General features: G+C 42.6%; 1 protein-coding gene across 2 annotated transcripts in view; it reads right to left on the bottom strand.

Moving 5' to 3' along the window:
* Positions 1 to 22,048, bottom strand: part of PLXNA4 (plexin A4) — a 699,236-nt gene that overhangs the window by 242,948 nt on the left and 434,240 nt on the right. For both annotated transcript variants that reach the window (XM_043965884.1, XM_043965883.1), the window contains exon 4: positions 12,177 to 12,308. In XM_043965884.1, the coding sequence (XP_043821819.1) occupies positions 12,177 to 12,308 (132 nt within the window). The remainder of the gene's footprint in view (positions 1 to 12,176; positions 12,309 to 22,048) is intronic.

Genomic DNA, 22,048 nt, shown 5'->3' with positions numbered 1-22,048 from the left:
AATAATTATATTTTACCAATTTTAATTTCTAATATGGTAAACATCCATAGATATAACCCATGTAAACAAAAGCTTGATAATTTTAAAAAATTTGTTGCAGGGGGCAACTAAGTGGTGCAGTGGATAAAGCACTGGCCCTGGATTCAGTAGAACCTGAGTTCAAATCCAGCCTCAGACACTTGACACTTACTAGTGGTGTGACCCTGGGCAAATCACTTAACCCTCATTGCCCTGAAAAAAAATTGTTGGGGTCCTGAGACTAAAACCTTGAGAACTGCTGCTTTAGCCTGTCAAGATCTTTGTTGGATTCTGACTCTTTCTACACTGTGTTAGCAATCCTTCCCAGTTTTGTGTCATCTTCAGACTTAGTGAGCAACCCCCCCATGCCTTTATCCAAGTTATTAACAAAAATGTGAAAACACAGATTCCTGGGGCATTCACTCCACTTCCGATGTTCTGTTATATTAACATTGAACCATCAACAGCTGCTCTTTGAATCCATCCAACCAACTCTGCATCTATTGGATATGCCTCCATCTTCTCCGCAAAGATAGTTTGAGATACTTTATCAAAAGCTGAGTGCATTCTCAGCCTTATCAACTCTTTAACAGAAATAAAGAAGAAAATGCAACAAATCTTCTCACTCTTCTTTGGAATTCCTTAAAAACGAACCACAAGATCTCCCTGAAATGGATTTGTTCTGAAAGCAAAATATGGACAGGATGACCATATTTTCTCCTGAAAAATGTTGCCAATGAGTATGCAAGAAGCCTTTATTCCCTGAGGAAGTTGCGACTAAACTTCAGGAGATTGAAAAGTGGGTCAAGTTCACCTTCAGTGCCCTCTACTTTCCACATCTGTGACTTTCTCTTTTTCAGAGACTCACTACCCCAAAAAGCCCAGGACTTTCAAATTTGTCCATCATCTTCTGTTTACATTGGATTAAATGATCTCTAAGATACCTAACAAAGCTGAAAGTATATAAAAAGCTATAGTTGTCTAACCCCTGTCTGAATTTTATAATAGCCCTGGAGAAGAGGGCAATCCTTCCCCCCAAGGAATGATTGTGTGTAACAAGAGATTGTCAGACATAAATGAGAGAGATATCTGGGAGTAGGTGGGTCTTCCTGGCTACCCTTCAAGTGACACACTTAGGCCAAGCCATGACCACACCACTTACCTGGAAGACCAGCCCTGCCCTGAAGAATAAAAATAAAAGATGCTAACAAGGGCATCCCAAAGAGATTGAGCAGGTTGGTAGGGACACTCAACACCATGCCATATGATGAACAAGGGGAAGGAACAGGGGATGGTTAGCGTGGAGAAGAGAAGACCTAGAGGGGATGTGATAACTGTCTTCAAGTGAAGGGAGATCATGTGAAAGAAGTTTAGTGGTCATCTGGCCTCAACTCAGGGGGACAGGGAACTCACTAGCTGCCATTCAACTTTTGAGCAGATACAATTATTAAGGGGTCCTTAGTTACAATGAGGCAGCTAGATGGTCCATACATAGAGTGTCAAGCCTGGAGTTAGGATAACTCATCTTCCTAAGTCGAAATCTGTCCTCAGATACTTACTAGCTGTGTGACCCTGGGTAAGTCACTTAACCCTATTTGCCTCAGTTTCCTCATCTGTAAATTCTCTGGAGAAGAAAACGGCAAGTCATTCTAGTATCTTTGCCAAGAAAACTCCAAGTGGGATCACAAAGAGTCAGACACAACTGAAATGACTGGACAACCACAAAGTCATATTGAGATGAAGTCTTACTCTGCAATTTCTACCCACTCTTTCTAATAAAAACCCCTGAGGCCAAGCAGAAAAAGTTTAATCCCTCTTCCTCTGAGGTCCTTCCAACTCATAGTCTATGATTCCTGGAATCTCTTCCCTGCTTTTTTTCTAATAGCTGAAGATGATGTGAACAGTCCTTGACACAGGTAGCACCAAGGACAAAGAATTTGTCTGTGGCTTATAAGGAAAGACATGACTGATGGCTGTAGTAGAACTGTGGGAATCAGGAGCCCTGGCTTCTTACTTCCAGTTCCAGCTTTCATACACTAGAGTGCCTAAACAAAGGCTCTGCCAACTCCACAACTCTATTTCCATATTGGAGAAATGACAGACAATAAGTTTCCTTCCAACCCCTTCACACAACATAGGTAGAATCATAAGATTTTGTGTTTTGTATAAACTGCTATAGGTTCTTCATCTAGAAAGATTTGTTAATGGAAAGAAGGGTAAGAGAAAGGGAATAAGCATTTATTAAACAGCCACTATGTGCCAGGCACTGTGCTAAGCATTTTGCAAATATCTCATTTGATCTTCACAAAAGCCCTGGGAAGTAGGTGCTGTTATTATCCCCTTTTTAAAGTTGAGGAGACCAAGGCAAACAGGGGTTAAATTTTGTTGTTGTTGTTGTTGTTGTTTATCCTTCATTCTAGAAGAGGACCATGACATCCAGGTGATTTCATGACTTGCACTGAATTGGATTTAAATGAGGAAGGGCTGTGCAAGGTCAGCACCCTCACTCTCTCCTCCACAGCTATCTGGGTCAGGTGGCAAGATATATATCAGGACAACTGGACATAACCTGGGATGTTTAAGGCAATTGGGGTTAAGTGACTTGCCCAAGGTCACCCAGCTCATGAGAGTCTGAGGTCAAATCTGAACTCAGGTCCTCTTGACTCCAGACCCAACTAATAGCATGGTGAGAAGATAGAGCACTAGACTGAGAGTTCTACTCTTGGATTCAATTGTATTCCAGAACTACTAAGTGCCTGCTACATGAAAGGCAACAGGGAATATGGTATAATGGATAAAGCACTGAATTTGGAGCCAGAAAGTTCTGGGTTCAAATCCCAATTATGATGTATTAGCTGAGTGACCATGGGCTATTCTCTCTGAAGCTCTGCTATGAAGTCATTCAATCTTTATACATAGCATGATTTTCCACATTGATGAAATCACAACTTCCTGACCTCTTGACAGTTGTGTAAGACATTATACTGGGTAATTGGGTATGCCACAAAGTTGGTGCAGGACCTCAGATAAGTTACTTCATCTTTCTTGGCCTCAGTTTACCTTTTCTTGGGAAGTGAGGAGGTTGGACAAGAGGATTTTTATTGTCTCTTCCATCTCTGACATTCTGAGACTATGATTAATCCTGACACAAGACTTCCAGTGACTATGAGACAAATTTCCTCCTTCTGATATCCATATCAGGCTCTGCAATCACAAAATGAAGATGCATTCTTCCTCATTGAGAAAAACAGGAAGGGAGAACATCCTAATAATTACATGCTATAATTTTGGGGATCAGCTCCAGACAAAGGCAGAGACCTCCTCCTCCACCACTTGAATGGAATAAGGTAGAATGTGACCAGGGCCTCTATCTTTGTTGGAATGCCTTAGGTAACTCTGCTTTCTGTCACTCATGGCCCAAGACCTTTCACTTATGGTTCTGCTTTCCCAAGAGTGATCAGAGACAGCCCAGACGAAGTGCCGGAAGCAACCATCCAAATGGGGTTGTCATGTGTCAGCCATCCCAGTGCAAACTGGAACCAACAGCTCAGTCTCCTTTGGGGGCAGATAAGTGTGAAGGAGAGTCAGTTGTGTCACCATCAAATGTACATCACACTGGGGGTGTGCCTGGGGACCCAGTGAGTGGCTGAGAATCAGAAGCACTTTCTGGGATTCATTTATTGGAGTCAGACACCTTTAGTGGCAGAAACCATCACTACAGCAGTACTTGATATAAAGCTGGTCTCCAAGGAACTCTGAGAATTTTAGGCTTATCTCATATCACTCACTCTCAGAACATAAGTGACATCTGTGCTTTATAGACATGTAGGATACTGAGAAAACCATAAGGGAGGAACTTGTCCAAAGGTCATGGAAATAAAATAAAATTCTAATGTAAGGATCCTGGATCCCAATGCAGTATGTCTTCTCTGGGACATAGTATAGCTTTCTATTCTGCCCTTTTGTTAGCACAGCAGGGAAAGCAGTGCATTTGGTCCATAGAGGTAAGAGGGGAGCAGGTGGAGTCATTTCACTGGGTGAGGAATGCTGGCATTCCTTCAGTCAGAGTATTTAAGGAGAGGAAACAATGTTAGAATTTGCTGGTATATGAAATTAGCTCATGCAATCCTGCTGTTCCTGTGCTTTTAGATGAGGGGAGAAAGAGGAGAGATGAATGAGGAAAGAGGAGAGAGGAAAGAAACACAGAGAGAAAGAGATAGAGACAGAGGGAGAGACAGAGCCAGAAAAAGAGAGGGGGGAGGGAGGGAGGGAGAGAGAGAGGGAGGGAGAGATCAAGATCAGCTCTGAAACCTATACCAGGGACTCTGACTTTTTAAGAAAATAAACTTTTACATCACCAAAGTTTCCTCTAATTCTTCTTCCCCTTCCCAGTGAGCCATGCCATATAACAACTAATATTTTTTGAAGACAAAAAACGAAGAAATCAGCATAACTGGTCAGTACATTGAGAAAGTCTGAAAATGTATGCATTGCACAACACTTGAGGTCTTCCCACCTCTGCCAAGGAGTCTGATGGAGTGTGGGAGGGGCACAGAGACCCTATGGGTAGTCTGGTGAAGCCTATCAGCCTCCTTCTTAGAATCATGTTTTTAGATAATTGCAGAACTAGTTTAAAAAGTTGTAACCTCCTCCTGCTCCCAATTTATGCTCATAGATGCCCTGAAACTTACCTATGGACTCCTTGGGGATCTGCAGACCCCAGGTTAAGAATTCCTGCCCCAACTGTGTTTTTTAAAATCTTTATTTAATTTTTATTTTATGGAATAAAACAAGCATTTCTATAACATAGTATAATTAAAAAGATGATTGCACATGAAACTGTGAATCTATTATGTACAACTTGCCATTCCTTTTAAATATATAATAATGTCAACATGTACATTTTTTTCTTTTTTCCTTCCCTCCCCACGCCCCTGCCCTAGAGATGGCTACCTAGTTGTTAATGTTTTCCCCCCACACTCAAATTATTTTGAATTTACATATCTGTATATTCTTAGAATGTCCATCTCCTTTCAATGCACACTCAGTTCAAGTATCACTTTCCACATGAAGTCTGCTGATCTGTCCACTTCCAAAAATTACCTTGAATATATTTTGTGTGGGCAGCTAGGTGGTACAGTGGATAGAACACTGAACTTGGAGTCAGGAAAACTCTTCATGAGTTCAAATCTAGCCTCAGACACCTACCAGCTGTGTGACCCTGGGCAAGTCACTGAACCCTGTTTGCCTCAAGTTTCCTCATCTGTCAAATGAGCTGGAGAAGGAAATGGAAAACCACTCCACTATCTTTGCCAAAAACCCCCAAAAGGGGTCATGAAGAGTCGGACACAACTGAAACAACTCAACAACAAATAATTTGTGTGATATACATTTTATATCTTCTTACATACATACATGTTGTTTCTCCTGGTGGTGTGCTGAAGCCAGCTCGAACTGGCTGGAATTGAATGTTAAATTTTCAGGGTGAACATTTACATCTCAGGAATAGGCAAAGATATAAATCAGGACTTGATTTATTGTTTTGTTGATTGTCTAGAATTAAGAAAGTGATGGAGAAAATATTAATAATGCCAACTAAAGTGTGGAATGAGAGTGTGGATTTTGTTTGTCAAGAACTGGTTATTAAATATTTGCCAGCACTGCTTCCTTCACTGAAGACAAGCTCCTTGAAGGAACAGATTGTTCTGTCTTTGTCCTTGTAACCTCAGCCCCTGACATACTGCCTGGCACACAGTAGTTCCTTGTTTGTTGAGTTCAAATTCAGCCTCGGACACTTGTGTGACCCCAGGGCAAGTCATTTAATCTGTCTTGCCTCAGTTTCCCCATTTGTAAAATGAAACTAATAATAGCAGCTACCTATTGTGAGGATAAAACAAGTGAGCATATGTAAAGTGATTTTCACATTTGGACATGTCACATAACTGCTATTACCATTGTTGTGGTAATAATAGTATTATTAATATTATTAATAAACTATAAGCAATGTGTTGTAGTAGGAAGAGCAATAGCTCTGGAACCAAAGGATCTAGGTTCAAGTATTGGCTCTGGAGCTGACCACCTGTCTGACTATGGTAAGGTGAGGGTGCTACATGATATAGTGGATTGAGTGCTAAACTTAGAAACAGGATGAACTGAATTCAAATCCTGCCTTAGACACTTACTGGCTGTATGACTCTGGGCAAGTCACTTAACTACTCTCTGCTGTTATCTGCCTCAGTTTCCTCATTTGTAAACTGGGGATTATAGTAGTATCTACCTCCCAGGTCGTTGTGAGGATCAAAGGGAATCCTTGTAAAATGCTTAGCACAATGCCTAGCCCATAGTGGGTGTTGGATAAATGCTTTTTGTTGTTGAGTCTTTTCAATCATAACCCACTCTTCATGACCCCATTTGTAGTTTTCTTGGCAGATAGACTGGAGTGGTTTGTCATTTCCTTTTCCAGCTCATTTGACAGATGAGGAAACTGAGGCAAACAGGGTCAAGTGACTTGCCCAGGGTCACATAGCTAGTAAGTGTGTGAATGCAGTTTTTAAGTCAGGAAAAGGAGCCTTCCTAACTCCAGGCCCAGCACTCTATCCACTGTGCCACTGAGCTGCCTATATAAATTCTAGCTATTGTCGTCGTCATCATCATCATCTTATAGATAATGGGGGTGCCACTAATGATTTTTGATCAAAGAAATAACATAGTTAAAGCTCTTCAAAAACCTTATAGCACAATAAATATGCTAGCTATTTATTATTCCCAGAGATTCAGTTTCCTTATCTGTAAAATGAGATTGGGTTAGATGGCCTCTGAGCTCCCTTGTCCCTTATTCCATCATTGATGAACACTAAAACATCCACCAATAGAAAGTAATTTCCTTGAAACAAGGGTCCATTTTTCTTTTCCTTTGCACATCCTGCACTTTTCAGTGCTTTGCACACAGAAGGTGCTTAATCAATGCTTACTGAAATGAACTGAAAGTAGACTGATGTGGGGGCAGCTAGGTGGCACAGTGGATAGAGCACTGGCCCTGGATTCAGGAGGACCTGAGTTCAAATCCAGTCTCAGAAACTTGACATTTACTAGCTGTGTGACCCAGGGCAAGTTACTTAACCCCCATTGCCCTGTGAAAGAAAGAAAGAAAGAAAGAAAGAAAGAAAGAAAGAAAGAAAGAAAGAAAGAAAGAAAGAAAGAAAGGAAGGAAGGAAGGAAGGAAGGAAGGAAGGAAGGAAGGAAGGAAGGAAGGAAGGAAGGAAGGAAGGAAGGAAGGAAGGAAGGAAGGAAGGAAGGAAGGAAGGAAGGAAGGAAGGAAGGAAGGAAGGAAGGAAGGAAGGAAAGAAAAAAGAAAGAAACAGAAACAAAGGAAGTATGTTGATGTAATAATACCTTGCAAACTGACAGAGACACAGTGGCATCCTCACATCCTTCTTCCCATAGGTGCATGCGTATACAATATTTTTGACTCATTTCTGCAATGTCATTCTTTCTCCTTGCTCCCCACTATCATTATCCTTTCCCGGCCCCCAAATCCTGCAGCCATAGAGTTGGCACCTTCCAGCCTGTAGAACTTGGGAGTCTGAGCCCCAGGATATACTCAAATCAAATGGAAAGGAACGAATACTGCATACCCCACTCTGGAAGGCCTTCTAGGCCCAGGTTCCAGTTGGCCTAGGGCAAAAGAGGGGGTTCAAAACATTTCACCTACTTGCCAAGGTCTCCTTGGTAAACCCTGGGCTTTACAGAGAGCAGCAACTGGTCAGTCAGAGAAATGGCTTTCAGCAGAGGTCAGACAGAGTCAGAAGAGACCAGCTCCAGTTTGTTAAAGAGGTAGGGTAGAAGAGAACCAGCGGCGTCCATCTTCCTGGGCTAGTCAGCAAATCAAGAGCAAAGTTTCCTAGGTCCAGAGGCAACAAACCATAGTTTGCCGAGTTGCTGACTCTTCCAAAATAATCTCTGTCTCTGCACAATGTGTAGGCCTGATATCTCGATTTAACTCCTTGTGTACCAGCAGCCAAAACTCCACCAAGAAATCTAAGCCATACCTGGAAGCCAAGTCATTTGATGACGGACAGGAAGAGAATTTAAGGGGAGAAAGGGCAAAGGAGTGGTAGGGTTTGGAGGTATGGGTGTGCACCTGTGTGTGTACATTCACATAAATGCATGTGCATACACACATGTGGCTACAACCTTATGGGATCCTAGAGTTGGAAGGGGCCTTAGTGGCCATCAAGTCTAACTCCCCCTCAATTTACATATGAAGAAACTAATGCTGAGGGACATTAAGTGATTTGCCCAAGGTTACATAGCTACTAAGTTTCTAAATAGGATTTGATCTCTGATCTTCCTGACTCCAAGGGAAGGGAAGAGAAAAGGAAGAAGGGAAGAAAGATGGAAAAAGAGAAGAGAGAGAAAGGAAGAGAGAGGAAAAAAAGAAGGTAAGAAGGAAGGAAGGAGGGAGGGGAGGAAGGAGGGAAAGAAAGAAAGAAAGAAGAGAAAGAAGAGAAAGGAAGGAAGAAGAGAAAGGAAGGAAGGAAAGAGAAAAAGAAAGGAGAGATGACTAGACTTCACATAAGGAGGAACCACAGTGACTTCATTTCATCTCAGTTATTTCACTAAACACCAAGCTCTACTTTAGTTCATCTTTGATCATCTAATTAAAAATTAGACAGGAAAGAAGAGGCAGTAATGGTCAGTATCTCCTGGGGCTCACTGGCCTAGGTCCATGAGAAAAGATCCCTCAATCCTTGGAGGAACAATTTTTTTCTACATTGCTTTTGCTCTGTAGCCTTGACTCTGCTTCACTGTATGACACATGATTCCTTGAGCCAAGTCTGATTAATTGAATAGCACTCTTGATCTACGTCTCAGTATGTTTTGGTAAAGGTCCTGGCTTCCTCTTGGTAAGACTCCAATGCTTTGCCATCCTTGTTTTGTCTTAGTTCCCACACCCTATTGTTCCTGATAACATCTTGTCCCGACCTGACCTTGAGCTCCAGATGCCCTGCCTTTCCCCTACTTGCCATCAGTGGTCAGCTGAGTTGGGGGAGATGAGGAACCAAGAGGGAAGGTGGATGGGCTATGGGCAAAGTCATAATAGGGGTTAGACTGTGCTCCCTGTAGAGTAGGCATAATAACATTGATCCTGGGGGGGGGGAGAGGAAGTGGACCATCCTGAGATTTCTGAGCCTCTTTGGGGAGAAAACTATGTTAAGACCTTTGTAAAAGCTCAGCAGCCACTGTCTTAAGGAATCCCTTATAGAGTTCTATTCCCTGCTTCAGAAACACTGGCCCACAGGGCAGATCTCAAGAGAACCTGGGGTCACTGGTAATCTATTCTTGTCCAGTGAGTTCATCACATAAAAAAGATCTGCTCCAATCATTTGCATAAACATTTATCAGAGGTGGGCAGGGAACAGACAGCATCTGGCTCAGTGAGGGGGTAGGAAACTGTTGCCCAAGGACATATTCCAGGCTGAAGACTGGATCTCAGGAGCCTTGGTTCCCACAGCAGAAATCTACCCTCTAGACCCAGCTCCAGGTCACTTCCAAAGCACAAGGGCCTCAGCTGGGTGGTCACAATGGGTCCCAGTGTGACTGGAAGCTGGGGGTCTGTGGAGCCCCACACCAACCGAAGATGTCATCGGAGATTCCCGGGAGGGTGGGGCCAGCATTAACTTCCCAGGCATAATGCACAAGCCTTGTGGGTGGCATAATGTGGTATTCATCTCCCCCACTGTGGAGAGGGGCAACCAGGCTGGAACAATTCGGACTCTGTCAGGGAGTTCAGGCTCTCAGCCTCCCTAATGAAGATGAATGAGAGGGGAGGGATTGCCCCCTTGCTTCTGCTACTGCCGCTGCTGCCACAGACACTCTCTAGAGTCTATGTATAAATATTCATGGCTTGGAGAGACAGTGCCCTGGGAAGACACACTGCTTTGCACTCTGTCACAGGTCATGGCCAACCCCCTCATTTTACAGATGAGGGAACTGAGGCCCAGAGAAGAACCCAGACTTTGCCCAAGGTCATATCGCTAGTTATTGGAAAAGACAGGATGAGGATTCACATCAATCAGGTGCTTTTTACATCAACACCACAGCAATAGGATGATCCAGTTCAGAGCTGGAAGGAACCTTAGGGATCAACATTTCATAGAGTAGAAAAAAAAAATAATGTGGTAAACAAAACACTGGAATTGGAATCATGAAAACCTGGGTTTACTTTTTAGCTGTATGACGGTGGGTAACTAATTCATTATCCCCTCTCTGTCTCAGTTTCCTCATCTGTAAGATGAGGGGTTTTACTTGATGGCATCCAAGGTCCCCTCTAAATCTACAATCTTCTGAAAGACCTACAAAGGTTAAGGTTCAAGGTTACAAGGGTAGAAAGTCTCTGAGCCAAGATTCAAACCCAGGCCCTCAGACTCTAGACCAGGCTGAGAGCACAGGAATAATAGTAGCCATGGCCCATTTCATTCTAGACCAAGTATTCTGTGTATGCAGGGCAGGGGAAGGAAAGGCAGAGTCAATACTGCTTTCTCTCTCACACACTTGCCATCCTTTCTCACCATCCTAGCACTCACGTACATCAATGCTTGGACGAATAGGTTTTTCTGAGGCCAACTCCCATTCTGTGACTAAGCCTCAATTCAGGGTTACCCTGAATTGAATAATTCTTTTAAGAATTCAATTGTGTGGCAGGCTTGGGTACCACTTAGAGACACCGAGCCCACCCAACATTTCTTTGTGGTGACTTCACAGCTGTTGAGCATCATGGCACTGGCATGGTGGGGAGCTCAGAAGCTCTCTCCTAAAGCTGCTGACCAATTAAAAGAAGGCCACAGGAGGCCTGCCCACGTGGTGGCATGTGTACTGACCCAGTCTTCTGGATCCTCTCTTCAATGGGCTCCCTCTCAGCACTTACCATTTGATCACCCCAGGTCATCCCGTGTTATAGGAAATAGCCTTGGTGGTAAAGGGGTGTTTATAGAAAGAAGACTAGTGAGTCAATACTGGGAGCCAAAGGATTATTGTGCAGGATTACAAGCAGCAGTGCGTTTATACCTCAGAAATCTGCAAACCTTACAGGTAAAGGTTTGATTTATTCTTTTGTTGATTATCTAGATTTAGGAAAGTGATTAACAAAATTGTGATAACAAAGATTAAACTTAAAAGTGTGTAAAGTAAAAAGAAATTTTTTTGGAGAGCTGGTTGTTAAACATTTATCAGCATATCTCTGAACAAGGTCTTACTTTCCTTGAAATGTAAATTTAGGGGATAAAAGAAGCTGACTCTGAATCCACAATGCTCTTAATTTATTTATTTTTTGCTTTATTGCTATCTTTTATTGATGCCACCTTTATATTCATTTTATTTTTATTGATTATTTTTATCTATATCTTTTGTTTTCATTTCCTCATGACCCTTGCCCCCATTGAATCTTCATTTACAACAAGGAAAAACATTAAGCAAATCAACAGAGATCAAATACACAACATTCCACATCCACAGTCCCTCAGCTTTTACTGTTTCATCTGATTTCCAAGACCCAGATTCATTTCATCATTGTTATTTATTCCCTTTGTTTTTTACCTCACTTTTATTTCCAAATATATTCCTCAGCTCTCTCCCCTACCCCTTCCCAGTGAGCTTTCCTTTATAGATTAATGGAGTTGCTCCCTTGTAACAAAGTTATTTTAAAAAGAAAAGGAAAAAATGGAATTCACAAAGCCAACAACACTGAATGCATTTTATAGTATATGCAGTATTCTACACCCATAGTTCCCCCTTGTGCAATGATGGGAGTGACTTCATCATTTTTAAAATAAAGGGTAATTTCTAGACTTGCCTATCAGATGACCATTATCCAGCACTGAGTTCTTCCTCTCCCTTGCACCCCACCTACTTGTCCATAAGTGAAACAATCTGAACTTGGCAAAGAGCCAAATAATAAAATCTATTCTTTTTTCAAGAGGTCCTTCAAGAATTGTCATTGAGCAAAAGGTAAGAACTTATCTGCAAGCTCCTTTCTTATCCTTCCTCCCACCTCACCTCAAAACCAAGAATAGCTTAGAAAGATGTGTTTCAAGCAAACCTTAGAAGAACCAAATCTATAAAGAATGAGCACCATCAATGGAGGCTTTGAGTTTCCTTACCTGTCTTTCTGACATGATGTAGAGTTGCTCATGGTCCATGGAGAAGGCCATATCCCTGAGAACTGGGCCAGGCTCCACCACCTGCACGGTTTCATACTGTAGGGCATTCCCCCGGGGCCCATCCACACGTATCTGAAGAGAAAATGAGATATTTTAATAATGTCTCAGCTCAGCCAGGAAGTGAGATGTTCCATGTGGAAGGACAGCCTAACCAAAAATGGCAGGGCCAGAGTGAGCTCTGCCCCTGTAGTGCCATGGGATTATCATTAACAGTAATGATAGTTATTATTGTCCTGTCATCTACATTGTACTTTATATGGCAAGATGGTGAGAGCACTGGACTTGGAGTGAGGAAGTCCTGGTTTTGGATCTTGATATTCAGAGACTAACTAGCTACTGGTAATTCTGGGCAATCTTCCTTTGCCTCAGTTTCCTTATTTCTAAAATATGAACAATAAGAATGAACATCTACTTCACAAATGATGTACATAGAGTGTTTTGCAGTCCTCAAACTGCTGTATAAATACTAGTTTTCATGGAAACTGTTATCACATTTCATCCATACAATCTGTGAGATAGGTTGTACCAATATTTTCATTCCTATTTTACAGATAAAGAAAGTAATAGAGATTAAATGGACTTGCCCAGGGTTACCCAGTGAGTGGCAGAACTTGGATTCAAATTCAGGTCTTTTGGCTATAAACCCAATATAACAACTGAGTAAACTGTGATGTCAATGAACAAAACTGAAGCCCTCCTCACCCTCTCACCAAGACCTCATGTTGAAAAAGACCACAAAATAGGAAGGGAACTGACCAATGTCAGTTTCTTCCAGGTGCTACTGATATCTCTATATGTAACCTTGATTCTAATTCCCTCCCATGTTCTCCAGTACATTGTCTAATTGACAATTTCTCCATATCTCTGCTGCCTACAAAAATACCTGCCTCCCCCATCTTTAAAAAACAACTCTCTGGGGCAGCTAGGTGGTGCAGTGGATAGAGCACCGGCCCTGGATTCAGGAGGACCTGAGTTCAAATCCAGCCTCAGACACTTAACACTTACTAGCTGTGTGACCTTGGGCAAGTCACTTAACCCCAACTGCCTCACTTAAAAAAAAAAAAAAACTCTCCTTAGGTACCACCATATCTGTTAAAGATGCTTACCTCTCTCCTCTCTTTTACAGTCAAGCTCCTTGAAAAAAAAAAAACATTTACTGTCAGTGCCACTATAACTCACACGTTTCTTAAGCCCCTGCAATTTGTCTTCTGCCCTCATCACTCAGCTGAAAAACTGTTCCCTCCAAAGTTACCAATTGTCTCTTAATTGCCAGTTTTAATGGCGACTTCTTCTTCCTCATCCTTCTGGACCTCTTTACAATATCTGACACTTTTGAATATATTCTCTTACTATATGCTTTCATCTGGAAACTTTCTCCTCTCTGAGTTTTTGGCACCCTGCTCTCTCTTAATTCTTAGTTTACTTGTCTGACCACCTCTTACTCTGCTGATTTATCATATACTCCAAGGCTCTGTCCTGAGCCCTGGCCTCTCTTTTCCCTCTTCTCTCTCACATGGTGAGCTCATTGGTTCTCATGGATTCAATTACTGTCTACAAGCAGATGATTTCCAGATCTATATTCAGGTCAGTTGGTCAGTTCCCTGCCCGTTAGACCCCTAAATTCTAGTTGGCCATTACCAAATACTACTTGGACAATTCAAAATGTATATCTAGTAGGCATCTTAAACTCAACATGCCCCAAATAAAGTTTATTATCTTCTTTCCAAAGCTATTCCTCTTCCAAACTTCCCTGTTAGGATCTGAGGCACTACTACCCTTCTCATCAGCCTGTTTAAAACCTCAGTGTCATTTCTGACTCCTCCCCTTTACTCACCCTACTAATCCAATTAATGCCTAATTAAGGCCCTCGTCATCTCTCTCCTGGACTACTGTGATAACATCCCATTTGTTCTCCCTATCTTAAGCCTGTCCCCACTCCAAACCATACTTCACACCGTTATCAATTTGGTTTTCCTTAAGTGCAAGTCTACTCATGCCAGCCCTCCCCTCCCTCAATGAACTCCTAAAAATTCAGATAACTGAAGGATGACACAAATCCAAAGTTTTGTTATTGATGTGGCCGATTATGTGGGAATTATTTCAAGCAAACTGTGGTCTTCCCTGCCTAAGCCTCTATCCACTTATGACCTTACCTTTCCAATAAAGAAATCCCCTTGCCTCAGACATTTATCATCAACATGCCCTACATGTAGTTGGCTGGAAATAATGATAGAGAATCATAGGCTCATTGATTTAAAGATATAAAGGATCCCAGAGGTCATCTAGTCCAACCCCTTCATTTTAATGTTGAAGAGAGTGAGGCCCCTAAAGACTGAGTGACATATCCAAAGTCACAGAGGAGCCACAGTTGAAGTCTATGTCCTAGCAAAGACCTAGTGAAGGCTTTCCACCCATGAATGAGCAGGAAGGAAAAGAGATTGAACCATACTGGATTCTGGACCTGATGTCATTGTTATGTATCCCTTTCTTGCAGTCCATAAATGGAATTAACTACCCCCTGCAATGTTTCATTTCATGTCATGTTTTCTCAGAACTAATTAATATGTTAGATGGGGGCGTGCCTCTATCTGGCTCTTTGTGATTCCAAGGGTTTACACCTTTCTTGCCTGAAGTGGCTGACTGCAGCCCATGAGCATCAGTGGGGAAGCTATTCATGAGCAATCCTCTTTTTTAGCTCCTCTCCTTTCCCATAAAAAATAAACAGGGAATAAAAAGAAGAGAGACATGTTCAGCCTTGATCTGATCTCCCTCTAGACATCAGAGTTCCTGATGACCTCCTTCTTCAACACACTTCCCCATTCCACAAGGAACCAGTCCTGGCCATGGCCTTTCTTAATCTGAATGAAAATGGGAGCTTGTGTAAAACCAATTGGGATTACCACCCAAGTCTGACGGTGCACTGATGGCCTTGGCCTCTGGCCCAGCCAGGCTGCATCCCCAGATTTGAGGCCTGGAACCACAACATCAGAATGATATTGAGAGGTCTGGCCTACCTCCAGTCAGCCCCAGGCCTTCAGGCACAAGCTTCCTCCCCCAGGGAACTCGTCCAGAACTAAGTCCCATCATATGTCCCTTGCTCTGATCCCTAAGGTAAATTGGATTTCATGCCCAGACATTGCTATTTAGCTTTTGCTCCCAGCTCCCCTCTTCCTTGGGGGTGAGGTCAATACACTTGAAATAGATGGACACCTAAAAGCATGGATATTCATGGACCAAAGTTTCACAGGAAATGCCTAAAGAAGCCGGGTTGGGCAAGTCCCTACTCTGGTACATGGGGAAATACATTTAGCTTTTTCCTAAATATGAAAAGAGCACATATATATATATATATATATATATATATATATATATATATATATATATATTTGGTGAGGCAATTGGGGTTAAGTGACTTGCCTAGGGTCACACAGCTAGTAAGTGTTAAGTGTCTGAGGCCGGATTTAAACTCAGGTCTTCCTGAATCCAGGGCCGATGCTCTATCCACTGCGCCACCTAGCTGCCTCAAGCCCATTTTATATTAACATGGTCACTAGGAGAACCCAACAGAGCCAAAGAAAGGGACAAGAACAAATGCTACTACTCATTAGGAACTGTGCCACTGTTCTCAACATAAGAAGGCATTTGGGGAGAATGTCAGTGTATACTGATTGTCCAAAACGCTGCTGTTGCCTTTGGGCATTACTGGATTAGCAATGGGAGAGGAGATAACCCTGACCCTAGCAAGACTAAAGCTATGTGGGGTGTAGGTAATCCTTTGCTTTCCCTGCAATGTGTGTTGTATATAGCCCCACTAGCCCACTGAGACAGTAGCAGGGGAGTGGGATTGGTGAGGTGGTAACCTTGATCTGTCTGTGCAGGCCTTGTTTTTGCTCAAAGTCAAGAGCTATGGTGGCAGGGAGAGGTGGGGGGCAGATATGTTGTGCTCAGTTCCTTGAAAAAGTGACTTTATGAAGATAAAGCAGTTCAACTAAGGCTGAATATCTGAGTGAGGTGAGACCTTCCCTATTTGTCTAGGAGGATGTCTCAGACAGCCTTAAGATGTTACACAGTAATCCTTTTGCTTCGAAGAACTTCCGCTTCCTGAAGTAGAAGGTATTCCATATGGGAGCCAGAAAGTTCACAGTGAGGCGTCTGTGACAGCCAAGTGATGATGTAGCCATGAGAAGAAGGAATTGTAACACATCCCTGGGAGCCGCATGACGATCTGGAAGTGTATCCTCAGCGTGGTGGACTCATGGGCACACACTGCTGCATCACTCCCCAGAGAACAACATAACCCATGTCAGGCAAACGTAGCCTTTTAGGTAGGGGGATGTGGGGAATAACATGGTTCAAGTAAAAGACAATTGTGCCTTTAATCTCATAAAATCCATGTGAATAAAGGGGAATCAATCCACTGGCTGGCATAAACTAATTGTGTATATATCAAAGCATTTCCACCTGTATAATCTCATTCATTCTTTATTACCATACTATGAAATTGGTAGGAGTCCTGTTATTCCAGCTGTATAGATAAGAAAACCTCCTCAGAACAATTAAGTCCCTTGCCTAAGGGCATACAACAGCAGAGGAATGATTAGAACTCTAGTCTCCTGACTCATAGTGCAGAGTTCTAACCATAGGAAGTAAAGAAGGAAGGGAGGGAGGAAGGGAGGAGGGAAGGGAGAGAGGAAGGGAGGAAGGAAGGAAGGGAGGAAGGAAGGAAGGTAGGAAGAAGGAAGGAAGGAAGGAAGGAAGGAAGGAAGGAAGGAAGGAAGGAAGGAAGGAAGGAAGGAAGGAAGGAAGGAAGGAAGGAAGGAAGGAAGGAAGGAAGGAAGGAAGGGAGGGAGGGAGGGAGGGAGGGAGGGAGGGAGGAAGGAAAGAAACAAGCATTTATGAAGTACCTGCTATGTTCCAGTCCCTGTGTGGGCACTTTGCAAATATTATTTTTGTTTGATCGCCACAAACCCTGAGAAGTAGTTGCTATAATTATCCCATTTTAAAGTTGAAGAAACTGAGGCAGCAAGAGGTCATTTGCCTTCCCCCAGAATCATGCATCTAGCATGTGTCTGAGGCTGGATTTGAACTCAGGTGTTCCTCACTGCAGGCCCTATGCTCTATCCACCACACCAACTAACTGCCTTCTATTTACCCAGACTTTCAAAAGACCTTTGACAAGGTTCCAGGCCAAATAAAAAGCTGTCAGCATGAAATATAGAAGAGTGTGTCATCCTGCCCAGGGATGTGCTTTGTAGACAGGAAAGGGTAAAGAGAAACAGGTGCTCTGCTCCTCTACAGGAATTCTCTGAATAGAGAAGTGTACACAGTGGATTCCCAAAGCTTCAGTGAGGGGCTTACTTAGCATCTCTATAATGATGTGAAGGAAAGAGTGTACAGCGAGGACTTTTAAGTTCACAGCTGGCCCTAAGCTCTTTGGGGTAGTGCAAAGCCAAGCCAATTGATAAAAAGCAAGATCTTTTGAGGCTGGATGAAGAACAAAAAGATGGAAAATGAGTTTGTCGGTAAGTTCACCTTGGAGCGGAAGCCCCAAACTAGACCGAGCCCTGATCCCTGAGTTATGACTGAGGAAAAAGGGCCCCAAAGATTAATGCTTGCCTCTCAAAGGGCCAGGCCAGTGAAACACAGCAGTCTCAAGAAAGAACTGGTTTTCCCTGACTGGGAAATACTTCTGCATTACCCCTGCCTCGAAGAATCCTCAGCTCCTATTAATATGTAGGACAGGGATCACGTCTTTACATAATGTATTTCCTGACTTTCTCCTTTCCTCTCCTTTCCTCTCCTCTCCCCTCCTCTTCCCTCCCCTCCCCTCCCCTCCCCTCTCCTCTTCTTTCTCTGTCTCTGTCTGTCTCTCTGTCTCTCTCACATACACACACACACACATTTATTCTCCTAATTCTGCTACTAATAACACTCTCTCCCTCTTGAAATCACTTTAGAATTCTTTGTTTATAATTTGAATTTACTTACTTGTGTATACAATATCATAAGATTAAGCACTGGAGGGGGTTTTAGAGATTAGTTTAGATAAATTAGATTAGTTTAATGCCCTCATCTTATGGATGAAGAAACTGAGTCCTGGAGAGAGGGAGTAATTGGCCAGCCCCAGGTCACACAGATAAACTGAGGTCCTCTGACCCCATATCCAGTGCCATGCTGCTTCCCCTATTGATCACCCCTGCAGAAGGTAGGCTCCTTTGAGAGCAGAGGCTATTACAGTTTTGTCTCCAGACTGGACATCCCCAGTATCTGGAACATGGGAAAAACAATACCTGTTGGATTGAATTGCATTTTAATATTCTATATGGCTCTGGTTGCCAACCCTCAAGAAATAGAAAACAAAATGAAGGAAAGACACCTCAGGTAGTCATAGGCATGATTCTTCAGCGAGAGGAAAAGCTTGGTGTCTATAAAAAAGGTGGGCAAAGAGACCATGAATGAAACAGAGCATAGGCATTGTCACACAGTCATCATGAGGGTAGGGAGCTTGCCTCTTTCATATTTGGTTATCTCCCCATTAACACTGAGCTCTATTAAGCTGAGTCTGGTGGAGAGTATACAGTAGGTGCTTAGTAAATGTTTGATTAAATTGAATACTAGAACAAGGGGGAATTCCTTGAACATTGAAGATAGGACATCAATGGAACTCACAGAACTAAGGGAGGCAACTGAGGTAGAGATGACAGAGAGCTGGCCCCACAACCAGAGAGAAGGTTTTATATTAGTAGAGGTAGTTTGTTTTATTGGAGGGTTTCCTCTAAGAGTGAATTATTAGTTCTATTCCTTAGCCAAATGATACAAAGAGGTAGCCCAAGCTGGAAATATAAATAAATTCCCAAAAGATTTAGGTAAATTTATGGGAGATAAAACTATAATTAGTTATTAAGAAGGTATGGACTGTTTCACTGTTGGTTTTGTAGGGCCTGGCGAAATATCTGTCACATAGGAAACACTTAATAAATGCCTATTGATTGCTCAATTTGTTGATGGCTTAAGAGAAACAAAATGCTGGTCTCTAACCTTTGAGAATGGTATTTTGAGAAAGGAGGAAAAGCATGTTTTTCTACAACCTGCCTCTTGGCGGTTTTTTCCAAGTCTGTACATTTATTCACTCATTCACTTACTCATTTGTTCATTCAATAAACATTTATTGAGCATCTACTATGTGCCCAGGACTGTCTTAGAGGCACTCAAGGCCCCCATCTTCATGGAATATAAAATCTACTTGGAAGGAGTGGGTTAGAAATTAGAATGTTAGAATGTGTTTGATCAAAATGTGGGATAGAGTGGTTTCTTATTTTCTTTCCTTTACAAGCCACATCTATCTATACTCATCCCATGTATACAGTCTTCACACACAAATCCTATAGGCAGGTGCACCCTACACATTATCAAATCATGAAGTCAGCCAGTAGTTAACAAAGAATTCTCCCCTCTCAAACATACCACCTTGCCTCTGTTCCTACAGACATTTCCTCTGTACCCTTTATCTAGATGGCATATAGACATAGCCCCACAGTACACACACATCCCAGCCCACATCCCCATAGACATCCTCCTTCCATAACCCACTCAGGATACACATTGCCCAGCCTGGGATTTCCTTAGACAGCAGAGACCCAGTTACCTCGAGGCCTTCTGGCTCCCAGCCCATCCACCAGACAGCACTGCCACCTATCTCCATCCCTGGCACGGTGAGTGTCTGGGCTGCCAGGCAGCCTGCTATTAAAAACATCAGCAGGATGGCCCCCACAAAGGTCATCCATCCAGGGAGCTCCTGGCAGCTGCTTGTTTGTTTATTTGAACATTATCTGGGCCGGGCTGTTTATTTACATCCATTGAAGTATTGAACAATAAATATCGTCTCCCAGTAGCAAACAGATGCTTGCACTCAAGCGTTCTGGCTACCGTTAGGCTTGGAATGATCTCCTTAATGAGCAAACAATACTATTAATCTTTAAAGATGCAGGCTCCTTCTCTCTGCCCACCCTTCTCCTCTTTCTTAACTTCTTCGCCTTCCTTTTACTCCCACCCTCTGTTGCCATTTTGTCAATGTCTAACGGGCAAGATTTCTGGCGTTGGCCCACAAAATGAAGCAAAAACCTGTCTCATGAGTTCATTGGTTTGAATGATGGTAACGGTAATGAAGAAGTGTATGTGAAGCTGAGAACTTGAAAGTGATTTGGGGGAAGATCGAGAGAAGATGATTGTCAACCCCAAATTCTTACCCCAAACTCTGAAAACCTCAATAAAAGGATAACCTTAGCATTGTCGAGGCATTCATCCACTCTACCCCTCCCCTACAGATAATTTAAAAATTCCTTACCTTCTACAAATGCACTCATGTCCACATGCAACATACAAAGCAAGACCAATTCTAGTGGGAAGTGAGGTAGAGTATAGGACACCCCATCACATAGGTTGGTTCTTGAATTGCATCGAATATCTAAAAGTCTTTGAAGTCTAGTCTTCAGGTATCTCCCTCTTCTAACGGGCCTTAATTGGAATAAGGTTGTGACTTAGCAGTTAGATGGCCCAATGGATAAAGTGTTTGGTCTGGAGTCAGGAAGACTCATCTTCCAGAGTTAAAGTCTGGCCTCAAACACTTATTATATGACCCTGGGCAAGTCACTTAACCCTACTGGACTCAATTTCCTCATCTTTAAAATGAACTGTAGAAGAAAATGGCAAACCACTCCAATTTCTTTGCCAAGAAAACACCAAATGGGGTCACAAAGAGTTGGACACAACTGAAAATGACCATATAACAACAAAAATATGACTTAGGAGATTACTAAAAAGCAACTAGTACTTATCTGTGAGACCATGAGAGAGTGCCCATGAATGAATGAAGAATGCAAAAGCATTGATGAAGTGCTTACTATATGTCAGGCACTGTGCTAAGCACAGGAAATACAAATACTAACAAACAAGCAAGCCTTTGCCCTCTAAGAGCTTACACTTTATTGGGAGAATACAAAACCTACAGGGGAGCTAAAATAGGGAGGATGGTTTACTTGTAGTGGCTTGGTGTGGAATGACCAGGAAGTCACATGGAAGCCTAATAAGGGGAAAACTGGCCTATCAAAGCCAGGGGACTCAGGGACAGAGTTTGCCAATCAGAATCCATGCATGCAAATTGAACTAAGCTAGATGGAAACTAGGGCTTGTGGATGGGTCTAGACTCTATTTCTCACTATTCCCTCTGGGAATTCTATGAAAAGGATATAACCTTAGGTTACTTTAACTCTGTGTCTTAACTTCTCTAGGGGAAGAAGAGCACATTCCTGACTAGACAGACTGACCTTGTTTTTGCTACCACTGATAAGCCATAAGCAGGACTTATTGATACTTAGTGAAATAGAGAAGCCAAAATCACCAGCTGGACATGAGATGCTATTTATAATATTATGTACCAATATACTACATCATGGGAGTGGGGGAGGGGAAACCTTGCTTGCCCCTTATTTAAAAGGCAGACCTCAAGGTTTATGGATTCAGCCTTCAGAGAAGAGCAGTGCAAACAACAACTAGAGCAGGGCACAAAGTCCATTTCCTCAACCCCAACCTCTCCAGCAACAAGTGGTCCCACCAATATAACTGAACTTCACAACCTGCAGGCTAGCAAAGAATATAGCTAGTAAACAAGGACTCCAAGGGACTAAGGACTTCTACTTTGGCTGATCTTTAGTGTAGGTCTATTGTAGAGTAAGGAGAACCTTACTGAGGGTGGTCTAGTGCCGTCTCACATCCTGCTGATAGTTTTTCCTTAGTGATGCCTTTGCAGAAATGGT

This window comes from Dromiciops gliroides, chromosome 5 (genome assembly GCF_019393635.1).
Source record: "Dromiciops gliroides isolate mDroGli1 chromosome 5, mDroGli1.pri, whole genome shotgun sequence".
In the NCBI taxonomy this organism is placed as follows: Eukaryota; Metazoa; Chordata; class Mammalia; order Microbiotheria; family Microbiotheriidae; genus Dromiciops; species Dromiciops gliroides.
This window is presented reverse-complemented; position numbering and strand designations above follow the sequence as displayed.